Source organism: Perognathus longimembris, chromosome 1 (assembly GCF_023159225.1).
Source record: "Perognathus longimembris pacificus isolate PPM17 chromosome 1, ASM2315922v1, whole genome shotgun sequence".
In the NCBI taxonomy this organism is placed as follows: domain Eukaryota; kingdom Metazoa; phylum Chordata; class Mammalia; order Rodentia; family Heteromyidae; genus Perognathus; species Perognathus longimembris.
The window spans coordinates 157,619,324-157,631,827 of NC_063161.1; the positions used below are offsets into that span (position 1 = coordinate 157,619,324).

The 12,504-nt window shown below is 47.2% G+C and overlaps 1 protein-coding gene across 9 annotated transcripts in view; it reads right to left on the reverse strand.

The window, feature by feature from the left end:
• Fnbp1 (formin binding protein 1) overlaps positions 1–12,504 on the reverse strand; it is a 107,358-nt gene extending 94,854 nt beyond the window's left edge. For 7 of the 9 annotated variants that reach the window (XM_048344823.1, XM_048344876.1, XM_048344868.1 and 4 more), the window contains exon 1: positions 12,283–12,440. In XM_048344823.1, the coding sequence (XP_048200780.1) occupies positions 12,283–12,306 (24 nt within the window). In that variant the 5' untranslated portion in view covers positions 12,307–12,440. Of the gene's footprint in view, positions 1–12,282 lie in introns of all 9 variants that reach the window. The other 2 variants (XM_048344894.1, XM_048344884.1) reach the window with 1 other exon arrangement.

Consider the following 12,504-nt stretch of genomic DNA (forward strand, 5'->3'; position numbering starts at 1 on the left):
CAACCCTAACACAGTCCCTGCTCATTGGGAACTGTGACCCCATTCTGTGAAGCCTTTGGACACAATGTGTCCTCCTCCCTCTTCCTGCAAGGCTGTCAAGATCCCACCACTCCCCCAGCCTCACTCGACCCTCCTTCTTCGCCTGTGTAACTTCCTGCTCCCCCACTGCGGTCCATCCTGTGCACTCTGTCTCCATAGTTACCATCCCTATTCCTTGGCAGCTGGAACTGGCGTTTCTTGTTTGTTTCTGCATGCAGCTCTGCCACACTGTAAGCTCCTTGACAAACAGAACCAAGTACTCAACAGATAGTCCCAAACTACACAGTAAGGGATGGAAAAAAGGAGTATCGAGAATCTTCCCCAGGGCTGGGAATATGGCCTACTGGTAGAGTGCTTGCCTCGAATACTTGAAGCCCTGGGTTCGATTCCTCAGCACCACATACACAGAAAAAGTCCGAAGTGGCGCTGTGGCTCAAGTGGCAGAGTGCTAGCCTTGAGCAAAAAGAAGCCAGGAACAGTGCGCAGGCCCTGAGTCCAAGGCCCAGGACTGGCAAAAACAAAACAAAACCAAAAAAAAAAAAAGAATTCTCCCCAGGGGCTGGGAATGTGGCTCAGTGGTAGAGAGCTTGCCTAGCATGCATGAAGTCCTGGGTTCGATTCCTCAGAACCACATAAACAGAAAAAGCCGGAAGTGGTGCTGTGACTCAAGTGGGAGAGTGCTAGCCTTGAGCAAAAGAAGCTCAGGGACAGAGCCCAAGCCCTGAGTTCAAGCTCCAGGACTGGCAAAACAACAACAAAAGACTTCATCACGTCAGTGTCTCTTATCAGGTATAATGTTATTCGTAGAATTTCATGTGATTTATTTGACACAGTAAGTCATAATTATTTGCCACTAAAATGGTAGTGACAGTTAAGAATTAACTCAGGCTGGGGTTCAGCGCAGTGGCAGAGCGCTTGCCTAGCATGCACCACCTTAGGTAACTCCCCAGGGCCACAGAAAACAAAGCACAACAAACCATACACAAGAAATACACACTGACTCTATTTCAGGATGACAGGGCAACTTTTTGTGTATACCTGAGTGTCTTTTGAAAACCATAAATAGGTAACTTATTTTTAAGTATAAGTAAAAAAAAAAATTTTTTTTCCAGTCCTGGGGCTTGAACTCGGGGCCTGAGCACTGTCTCTGGCTTCCTTTTGCTCAAGGCTAGCACTCTGCCACTTGAGCCACAGTGCCACTTCTGGCCATTTTCTATATATGTGGTGCTGAGGAATCAAACCCAGGGCTTCATGTATATGTGGCAAGCACTCTTGACACTGGGCCATATTCCCAGCCCCAGTATAAATAAAACTTAAATTGAAAAATTCAGCCTTGAGCAAAAGGAAGCTCAGGGACAGTGCCCAGGCCCCGACTTCAAGCCTCAGGACTGGCATAAAAAGAAAAAAAGAAACTCCAAATAAATTGAAATTTTCAATCATGATCAGAAATAGGTTTTACATTATACACACATGCTAGATCCACTGACTTTGCCCAAACACAGGATTTTTTACACACACACACACACACACACACACACACACAATCGTTGATAGTCTCCTGAAATCCAGGATCCTTCACCAAGTGATGCCCACCAGGCCTTTTCCTAGTAGCAGCCTGTTTTACTTTACTGGGGACATGCACACAGCACTCGAGAGCCCAGGACAATAGCTTTGTGGGAAAACGAGAGGGCTAGCACAGCAAATCACTCAGTTTGCAAAAGATCTGGACAGTGTGTTCCCAAGGAACCGGGCTTTCCCATCGTCCTCCCACGATTATAATAGTTTGTATTTATCCATCACCTCTCATCCGCCTCAAACTCCTTGTGATGAGGAAGACAAGATCAGCGCCTCATGTTTATTTGCAAGTTGGGAGAGCAAGGACTTGCCTGACGCTAGTGAATGATGAGGTAAGCAAGCCATGCACCCACACTTCTCCACCAATGCCTTTCAGGAATCCACTCTCACTACTGGCTGTACCAGGGGAAGAACTGCCTCTAAAGTTGGCAAGTTTTCTTTTTGCTATAGACAGATTTTCTTATTCCTTATGAAACAGAACATAAGCTGGATGCTGGTAGCTCACACCTGTAATCCCTGGCTACTCAGGAGGATGAATTTGAGAACCAGGCAGGAAAGTCCCTGAGACTCTTAATCTCCAATTAACCAGCAGAAAGCTGGAGATGAAGAAGTAACCTCAGTGGTAGAATGCCAGCCTTGAGTGAAAAAGCCAGACCCTAAGAATACCAGGCCCTGAGTTCAAGCCCCAGTACCTACAACACCCACACACACATCCAATTCATCACATACATACACACCATATGATTTATATGATCCTGCAGTTTAACTGTGAAAGTATATCTTTTGCAATATGAAAACAAAAGGTTTTTGTTATTGGGGGAGGCAGGGTTAAATTAAACAATTGAGGTTGTTAACACTTTATAGAAATTTGCCATATAATTTTTCAAGCAGAATGAAACTTACGAGATAATAGTTGGTCCTAGATTATGATTAATTTTTTTAAAAAGAAAAACAACTTAGCTAGGTACTGGTGGCTCATGCCTATAATCCAAGCTACTCAGGAGGCTGAGATCTGAGGATCGTGGTTCAAAGCCAGCCTGGGCAGAAAAATCCATGAGACTCTTAGTTGGAGCTAAGAAAAACTGAAAGTGGTGCTGTGGCTCAAGGTGGTAGAGCACCAGCCTTGAGTGGAAAAAGTTCAGAGATGGCAAGCAGGCCATGAGTTCAAGCCCCAAAACCAACAACAACAAAAAAAAGGAAAACGACTTTGCTTGGACAATGTTTAGGTAAATGAAAAGTTACATATAAAATGGTGATCTTGACTCCTAACACAGCTTGATACTTGTCACTATTTACTTGTAGCCTGGGTACAAATTTGAACCAAGCCTTAGCCAAGTTTGTTTTTCTAAATTAAAAAAAAAAAGATGAATTTTACTTTTTTTCTTTTTTTTGCCAGTCCTGGGGCTTGAACTCAGGGCCTGAGCACTGTCCCTGAGCTTCTTTGTGCTCAAGGCTAGTACTCTGCCCCTTGAGCCACAGCGCCACTTCCGGCTTTTTCTGTTTATGTGGTGCTGAGGAATTGAACCCAGGCTTCATACATGCTAGGCAAGCGCTCTACCACCAGGCCACATTCCCAGCCCTGAATTTTGTTTTTGAAAAGACAGACATGAGGGGCTGGGGATATGGCCTAGTGGCAAGAGTGCTTGCCTCGTATACATGAGGCCCTAGGTTTGATTCCCCAGCACCACATATACAGAAAATAGCCAGAAGTGGCGCTGTGGCTCAAATGGCAGAGTACTAGCCTTGAGCAAGAAGAGGCCAGGGACAGTGCTCAGGCCCTGAGTCCAAGGCCCAGGACTGGCCAAAAAAAAAGAAAAGACAGACATGATACTGAAAAAGAAAAAATTAACCGCATAATCCTAGTTATTCAGAAGGCTGAGGATGGGACTGGGAATGTGGCTTAGGGGTAGAGTGCTTGCCTAGCATGCATGAAGCCCTGGGTTTGATTCCTCAGCACCACATAAACAGAAAAGGCCAGAAGAGGCTCTGTGGCTCAAGAGGTAGAGTGGTAGAGTGCTAGCCTTGAGCAAAAAAAAAAAAAAAAGCCAGGGACAGTGCTCAGGCCCTGAGTTCCAAGCCCTCAGGACTGGCCAAAAACAAAACAAAACAAAACAAAGAAGGCTGAGGTTGGAGGACCACTTGAGCTTCATAATTTAAGATCAGCCTGCACAATATTGTAAGACCAGAACCTCAGGCAACAATAACAATGATATTTTGAAGACATCATTTACGCCAAATAACACTCTAACATAATCTACATATTTGTTCTCTTATGATCTATTTTTTTTTCTTTTGTCTGAACTCAGGGCCTGGGTGCTATCTCTGAGTTTTTCTGCTCAAGGCTAGTGCTTCACTACCTTGAGCCACAGCCCCACTTCCGGTTTTCTGGTGGTTTACTGGAGGTAAGAGTCTTCAAACTATGATCTTCAGATCTCAGGCTCCACAAAGCTAGGATTACAGGTGTGAGCCATCAGCACTGGGCTTAATCTTTTTCTTGTTCTATTATGAGGGCTTGAACTCAGGGCTTGAGCACTGTCCCTTAGCATTTTTTTTTTTTTTTACTCAAAGTTGTCAAAGTTGGTGGGCTCCCACTTGAATCACACCTCTACTTCCGGTTTTTTGCTGGTTAACTGGAGATAAAAGTCCTACAGACTTTCCTGTCTGGGCTGGCTCTGAACCTTGAGTCTCACGTCTCAGTTTCCTGGGTAACTAGGATTACAGATATGAGCCACCAACCGGTGAGCAGTCGTAACTTTTTTTTTTTTTTGACTAGACACTACTACAAGCTAGTAAGAGTGCATATTACAGAAACAGGAAAGAAATATTTCCTTATAAACACTACTTCCAGAAGAATTCACACCCACCTTCTAAAATCTTATTAGATTAATTCCCCAGGGATGCAGGGATTCTTGGTAGCATGCAATTTTTAAGTGTCAAAATAAAGCCTTATTTTGAAATGTGGGTGGTGGTAATGAAGGGGGTGGAAGGGGGGCTCACAGGAAACACAGCATTAGCTCAGTAAGGAAGTGGCTGACGCTCGGAAGGCCCTTCACAGAGGCACCTTCCATGTGTCACGGTGTAAATCATGAACTACAGGGTCTCCATTCAGCAATGGCTCTTACAGGGCTCCTGGTGTGGTACTTAAAAACCCTCTTCTACCCATCAAAGCACCATTTATATCCAGCATCACAGGTAATGTATGAAGTGAAGGCAAAATGTTGATATGCAAACATGAACCACAAAACCACCGGGCTACCCAGGTTCTGTTTTGCTTAAGAGCTGCTAGTCAAAGACACTGGGTGTGAAGCTTGCAGAAACAGAGTGGCAAAATGAAGTTGAGTTCAGGCCCTCTACGGAGGTCCTCCCCTGCCCGCCAGCCAGCCAGTGTGGGGAGGACTAGCTTCCTGCTGTTCTTGCTGTGTTTATCATAAGCAGAGATCTCTGAAGGGTGAAGAGTCAGAAGAGTCGGAGAGCTATGACCTGTTGGTCATGGAGAGGGACAAAAGGTAATCATTCTCCTAGTAATAACCTGAAACTATTGATAGTCAATTACTTCAAGCTGAGAAAAGCTTTGGTGCAACCATCACCAGAGGCTATGGCCTTTAATCATAGCTACTCTGGAAACTGATTATCTGAGGATCTGAGATTTTTATCTGCAGTTAATCAGCCAAAAGCTAGAAGTGGAGCTGTGGCTCAAGTAGTAGAGTGTCAGCCTTGAGTTAAATAAACAAACAAACATGCATCAGTGTTACCTAGTTTCAAATTTAAACACCGTCTAGTACGCTCATCTAAATATAGGCATTCCTGCCAGGAGTAAGTACCATGAACGACACAGAAGAAATCATTTTTTCAAACCCTTCTTTAAAGGCATAAAGATCAGTGGTGGAGCACTTGCCTAGCATGAGTAAGGCCCTGGGTTCCATCTCCAGCATCAGAAAATAAAGCAAAGCAAGACACCTAGACAGTGTGTATTTGGGGGCAACAGTGTGTGAAGGAAATGAGATGTCCATATACCTTCTATTCAATCTTATAGTGAGCCTAAAACTGAACTAAAAAATAAAGTCTAGGAAGTGGGGGATCACGTGGTTAGAGACCTAGCCTTGAGCAAAAAAAAAGCCAAGGGAGAGAGAAAGGCCCTGAGTTCAAACCACAGTACTGGCACCAAAATAAATAATCTGTCCTTTTTAAAGGGGTTATTATTACCATCACATTTTTTTTAAAAAAGCAAGTGTTAGTACAAAAGGAGAAAACAAAAAGACCTGTTGGCTTGTTTAATAAATATTCCTTAATTTAAATATGTGTTGTTTCTTGAAGCCACTGTGGTTCTCGGAAGGCCGGTGCAGGGCTAGGCCTCTGCTGCCCCTTGAAGTGCACAGAGTCACACGTGCCACAAGGCTCACTGAGCATCCTCAGCTGCCATTTTCCCCACAGCACAGCTAAGCCGGATGCAGCCTGAGACCTAAGCAGGGTGATCTGAGGCCGGCCCAGACACTTCTATCTTCACCGTCAAAAAGCTGGAGGAGGAGCTGTGGCTCAAGTGGTAGAGCACTAGGCCTTGAGCAAGAAAGCTCAGGGACAGGACAGGCCCTCCGTTCAAGCCCTGGGACCAACCAAAAAAAAATAAGGCACAATTAAAAACAAAAAGCGTCACACAGGATCCGCAGTCTCTCACTGTGCTAAGGAATGATTGAGTCAGGGCTGTTCTGTTCTTCATGCTGGGTGGGTTACTTCATTTCACATCAGCACCAAGCAGGGAAATAAAAGATGGCAGAGGGGTCTCCGGGGGACAGCAGAGCCAGGTTCTATCACTGAATGAGCTGTGAGTGGCAAAGCCTGGAGTCCTGACGAAAGCGAAATCTTCAGTGGAGCTATCCAGACTTCCCACTAACAAGCAAGCTAATAAAAAGCGGTGATGGCATCTAATCACCTCTCATCTTCAAGCAGGTTAAAAAAAAAAAGTCAACGGTAAAAAAAAAAAAAAAAAAATCCACGGAATAAACCCTTGATTTGTCATTTCTTCAGATGTCAGTCAAAATTTCAACTGTGACTACCTGGACTCTTTTTTTTTTTTTTTTTTTACCAGTTCTGGGCCTTGGACTCAGGGCCTGAGCGCTGTCCCTGGCTTCCTTTTGCTCAAGGCTAGCACTCTACCACTTGAGCCACAATGCCACTTCTGGCCATCTTCTGTATATGTGGTGCTGGGGAATTGAACCCAGGGCTCACGTATACAAGGCAAGCACTCTTGCCACTGGACCATATCCCCAGCCCTACCTTGACTCTTAAAGACATTACTTTTTAAAAATTTTTTACTTTTTGCTGGTCCCGGGCACTGTCCCTGAGTCTCTTTGTGCTCAAGGCTAGTGCTCCACCACTTGAGCCACAGCACCACTTCTGGCTTTTTTTCTGAGTAAGTTTATTGGAGATAAGAGTCTCATGAACTTTCTGGCCTGGGCTGGCTTTGCTTCCAACCATGATCCTCAGATCTCAGCCTCCTGAGTAACTAGAAGAACGGGCGTGAGCCAGCAGTGCCTGGCTTGACGTTACCTTTAAAAAACAAAACAAACAAGAAACCCACTACCTAAATGCATATTGGTTAGGTGACTGTTGTTGTTTCTATGTTGGGAATCAAATCCAGGGCCTCAAATATTCTGTACCAGTGAGGCTATACTCCTATCCCTACTTTGGTTAATCTTATATAGAATATAAATGTTTCTTTGACTCTGAAGTTACAGGCCTGTAATCCTAGCTACTCAAGAGGCTGAGCTCTGAGGATCAAGGTTCCAAACCAGCCCAGGCAGGAAGTCCGTGAGACTCTCCAATTAACCATGAAAAGTCCAGAAGTAGAGGTGTGGCTCAACAAGTAGAGAACCAGTGTTAAGCAGAAAAAGCTAAGGGACAGCACTGAGGGCCTGAGTTCAAGCCCTAGTATGGCTACCAAAAAAGAAAGATAAAACAAACAAAAAGTCCAACAAGAACCAAAAACCTACTTAATATGCTGTCTCAGAAATAAGGAGGTGTTCTTCTGTACTTATAATGTTTCTTAACACAACTCAGACTGGAGTCTTATACATAGTTACCATTCAGGCAAAATTTTTAAAATTGATTAAAGGCAAGGTTATGGACAGTCATGGAGATATAATGTTATAATCTAATCACTTAAAAGTAGCTATTTATTCAGTTACAATCCTCTGCTACAAAAATAGCAATTCCAAGGAAAACATAAACAGATTCAATCAAGTTAATACAAATTATGGCCCTTGAGTTCATTTGTTATACTTTCATGATATCTTCCTGACATTTTACAATTTCTCAAAAATGTCCTAGAGTCTAAACAGGTATTCCTACAAAGGAGATTTTCAAAGGAGGAGAAGGACTAGGACGAGGGGGAGGAAGTAGGTTTCACTCCCTCCACAAAGCAGGATGTGGCAGGACATCAGGTCTTTAATACAAGTTTAAAACCGGCGGTTTTGTTAACTCTTGGTAGTTATACTCAAGTCTGAAACTGTGTAAATTCTGATTGTATCTGTGAAGGTCCACCTGTTACACAAAGCTCTCTCTCGGCTACCCAAACCATAGCAGTCTGTCCATTTACAAGCACCTCGCTGCCAAGTGAGGTTTAGGGCACCATCATTACCTCATTACACATGTGCCCAATCCCAAAGCCATGCTGCAGAAACCTTCAATCACAGCTGTCCGCAGGGCTTCCCAGTGCTGCACACGTCCAAGCCTCTGACCACGAGAGAAATGGGTATTTGTTCTTCAGCTTCATATCCTTCATGGCTCTAGATGTGTGAGGATTTTACAGTTTTTTTTTTTTTTTTGCCAGTCCTGGGCCTTGAACTCAGGGCCTGAGCACTGTCCCTGGCTTCTTTTTGCTCAAGGCTAGCACTCTGCCACTTGAGCCACAGCGCCACTTCTGGCCGTTTTCTGTATATGTGGTGCTGGGGAATCGAACCCAAGGCTTCATGTATAGGAGGCAAGCACTCTTGCCACTAGGCCATATCCCCAGCCCCGATTTTACAGTCTTGAAGACTACTAATAAGATAAATAGGCAACTGAAAACAGACATCTGGCTTTGCATTTCACCTTCAATCTCAAGCTTTACACTTTTGTTTTTTAATTTCACGTATTTTATTTATGTGCTACTAAGGAATCGAACCCAGGGCCTCATGCATGCTAGGCAAGCACTCTACCACTAAGCCACATTCCCAGCCCTGCACTTTCTTTAGTAGTAGAATATAGTGTGCTCACTTCTTTCCTTCTATGAAACTATAAGCTACTGAAAAGCAAAAGTCCACTCTGAGGAATGCCTAAAAACATAAAATAAACTGGCACCGGTGGCTGATGGCCTGTAATCCTAGATAGTCAGGAGGAGGCTGAGACCTGAAAGGTTGTGATTCATCCAGGGTAGAATAGTTTACTAGACTCCATTTCCAAAATAATCACCAAAAAACCCCACAAAAACAAACAAACAAAAAAAAAAACCCTCTTCACTTACACATATACAACTACTGATACATCCTCATAAATTTACCAAGCACAAAAAAAATTCAGCTGGGGGGGGGACCCTCACGCCTGTAATTGGAGCTACTCAGGAGGATGAGATCTGAGGATAGCAGTTCAAAGCCAGCCTGGGCAGGAAAGTCCATGAGATTCGTATCTCCAATTAACCACCAGAAAACAGGAAGTGATGCTGTGGCTCAAGTGGCAGAGTACTAGCCTTGAGCTGAAGAGCTCAGGGGCAGAGCCCAGGCTCAGAGTTTAAGCAACAAAACCCACTAAAAAAAATTAAAAAATTCAAAGTCAGGCTCTGGGCACTGGTGGCTCACACCTATAACCCTAGCTACTCCAAGGGCTGAGATGTGAGGATCTCAGTTTGAAGTCAGCCCAGACAGGAAAGTCCCTGAGATTCTTATCTCCAATTAATCACAGAAAAAGCAGGAAATGGCCAGGGGCTCAAGTGGTAGAGGGATAGCCTGGAGCAAAGAGGAGCTGGGGGGGGGGGGGGGGGGAGAGAGTACCAAGAAGGAAAAAAAATTCAAATACTTTACAGCTTTCTCCTAATGTCTTCCCATTACTCCTTATTTTTATATATTATTCTGTCAGAGACCAGGCCTCAAACTTGGGACTTGACACTTGCTCATTGACTTTTCACTCTACCAACTAAGCCATGCCTCCAAACCCCTATTTTACTCTTTTTTTTTTCCTCTTGGTTTGTTGTGGGGCTTGAACTCAGGGGTCTGGGAACTGTCCCTGAGCTCTTTTTTTGCCCAAGGCTAGCACTCTACCACTTTGAGCCACCACTCTACTTCCAGTTTTCTGGTAGTTAATTGGAGATATGTCTCAAGGACTTCCCTGCCCCAGCTGGCTTTGAACAATGATCCTCAGATCTCAGCCTCCAGAGTAGCTGCAACTACAGGAGTGAGCCACCAGCACCACCCAGCCACTTTACTCTTACTATAGACAATTTCACACCTATACAGTAGAAGGACTAGCATCATGAACCCTCTTGTAGCACTCACCCAGCTTCCATAATTTCCAATTCAGGTCCAACTCCCTTTCACTTTCCTCTACCTACTACCTCTGCAAATAATTCTGAGACAGCTATGGTTTCATATCATCAATTCCAGTTCCTACTTATTTTCAACAACTCTCATCTTTGCCTCCCTTCCCATCCCTCCACTCCCAAAGGAAGTATGTAGAGAACGATGTCAGGGACTGGAGCTATCTTGTCACTCTTTCCCCTGGCCACCCTCTTCCAGACTACCTACACAACCTCCTGCATCATTATGAAATGTCAGTCCGTGTTCAGCCCCTAGCTAAGTAAGTCAGAGAAATATTGTGGGATGTTTTTCTCCCCATAATTCCAACCTTCAAAGCTGGTTGCCGGTGGCTCACACCTGTAATCCTAACTACTCCGGAGACTGACATCTGAGGATTGTGGTTCAAAGCCAGCCCAGGCAGAAAGGTCTAGGAGACTCCTATCTCCAATTAATGGACAAAAAGCTGAGAGTAGGGCTGTAGTTCAAGAGGTAGAGGGCTAGTTTTAAGCTCAGGGCCAATGACCCAGCCCTGAATCGAAGCCCTAAGACTGGTACACACACACACACAAAAAAAAAACAACAAACAAAAAACCATATTCCAACCTCCTATTTTAACAAGTGGAGAAAAAATAAATTAAAAATTGGAGAAAAATGCCAAACTTTTTGTCCTCCCATCTCAGGAAACCTAAAAAGAATGCAAAGAAGTAGAACAGAAGGGAAAAGAAACAGCACTTACAAGGGTAGATTTCTGCCTCACTGAGGTGTATGCAAACATTTCAAACTTCTAGGATAATTATGTGTACACATCAGTGGGAGATCTGAGCTGGATGAATGAGGATCCCATTACACAGATGTTTATAAAATACCTTCATTTCAGGAAGCCACCTCCCTCAGGATTTTAGCATTAACAACAGTATGGCATTAGTAGCATTAATAACAGTAGCTGCTTCAGCCCTAAGAAATGGTTATGTAAAAACAATTAGAGAAAAAAAAAAAACAGAGAGGATGCATAATTCCGTAAATCGCCCTAACCTTGTTTTATTTTGACGTGAGTGAGGCACGGCGGCCTCCTCCGGGGCAGCCCCAGCACCACCCACCCCGCACGGTCTCCTTCCACACCCTTCACGAACGCAGTCAGCGCGCATCGGGCTCATCCTTTGGCCCAAGTGAGCGCCCTTCGGCGGCGCAGAGATGGAGACTGCGTCCCCACCTTCCCAGCCCCGAGCCCCGAGGAGGCCGGGGGCAGCCTCCGTCCCGGAGGAGGGCGGGTGTGCGCGGCCCGGCAGCCCAGGTCGCCGCCGGTGCCAGCGGCAGCTTCTGGACTCCAGGCTGCTGTCTGACCTGCACCCGGACGGAGGACCCCGCGCTGCCAGCTTTCCTCCTTTGGAGATCGTTTCCTCCGGGCGCCCTCACGGAATCCCGCACCCCGCGATGCCCCCTAACTCTGTTTCCTCACTGGGGAGGCGCCGCAGCCCCCTCAAGTTCGGGACCTGAGTTACCGCCACGAACAAGTGCACCCCGGATCGCCCCCGGTCTCGAGTCCACGCTTCCAGAGAGAATCCACCTCCCCGACCTTGGCACCCCAAATCCCAAGGCCCGGGACCGGGCGCCCGCCGAGGCCACCCATCCCCAGGAAGGAGCGCCAGCGCCCGGCGGAGAGCGCAGAGCGCAGAGCGCAGAGCGCAGAGCACGGAGCCGGGAAGCCGGGAAGCCGGCCCGCGCCCGCGGGAATGCGCAGCGAGGCGCAGCGCCCCCCACCCCCGCCTCACGCCCCCGGCCCCGCCGCGGCCCCGGGCACCGCCGGGGGGGAATTAAGGCTCTGCCCGCCCGCCCGCCAGCCAGCCTGGGGTGCCTGGCGGCACGGAGACCGGACTCGAGTCCCTCCCCGGCCAGCGGGACCCACGCCAATCCCCCAGACTCCAGGGCTGACCGGGCTCTCCCCTTCCGCCCCGCCAAGGCCAGTGAGGGGGCGCCGGGAGCAGCGCCCGCTCCCAGGCCGCCGAAACCGGACCCGCGCGCCCCCTCGTCTCCGCCCGGAGCCCGGGCAGCGCCCCCTCCCCGGACCGCGGCGAGACGCAGCCCGGCGCCCCGCACGCCCCCCCGGCCGCCGCGGCCCCTCACTCACCCAGAGCTCGGTGCCCCAGCTCATGGTGCAGGGGGCGGGAAGGGGCGCCCCGCGCAGCGGGCGCAGCTCTCCAGTGCCCGTCACCGGCGATCGCTTCGCCGCTCGAGGCCCCGCAACCGCGGACAGCCCGCTGCCCGCGCGACCGCCGCCTCCTCCGACTCCCGGCCCTGGGTCTCGGTGGAGGTTCTTCCTCCCGGTCGCCGCACAGCAAAATGGCCCGAG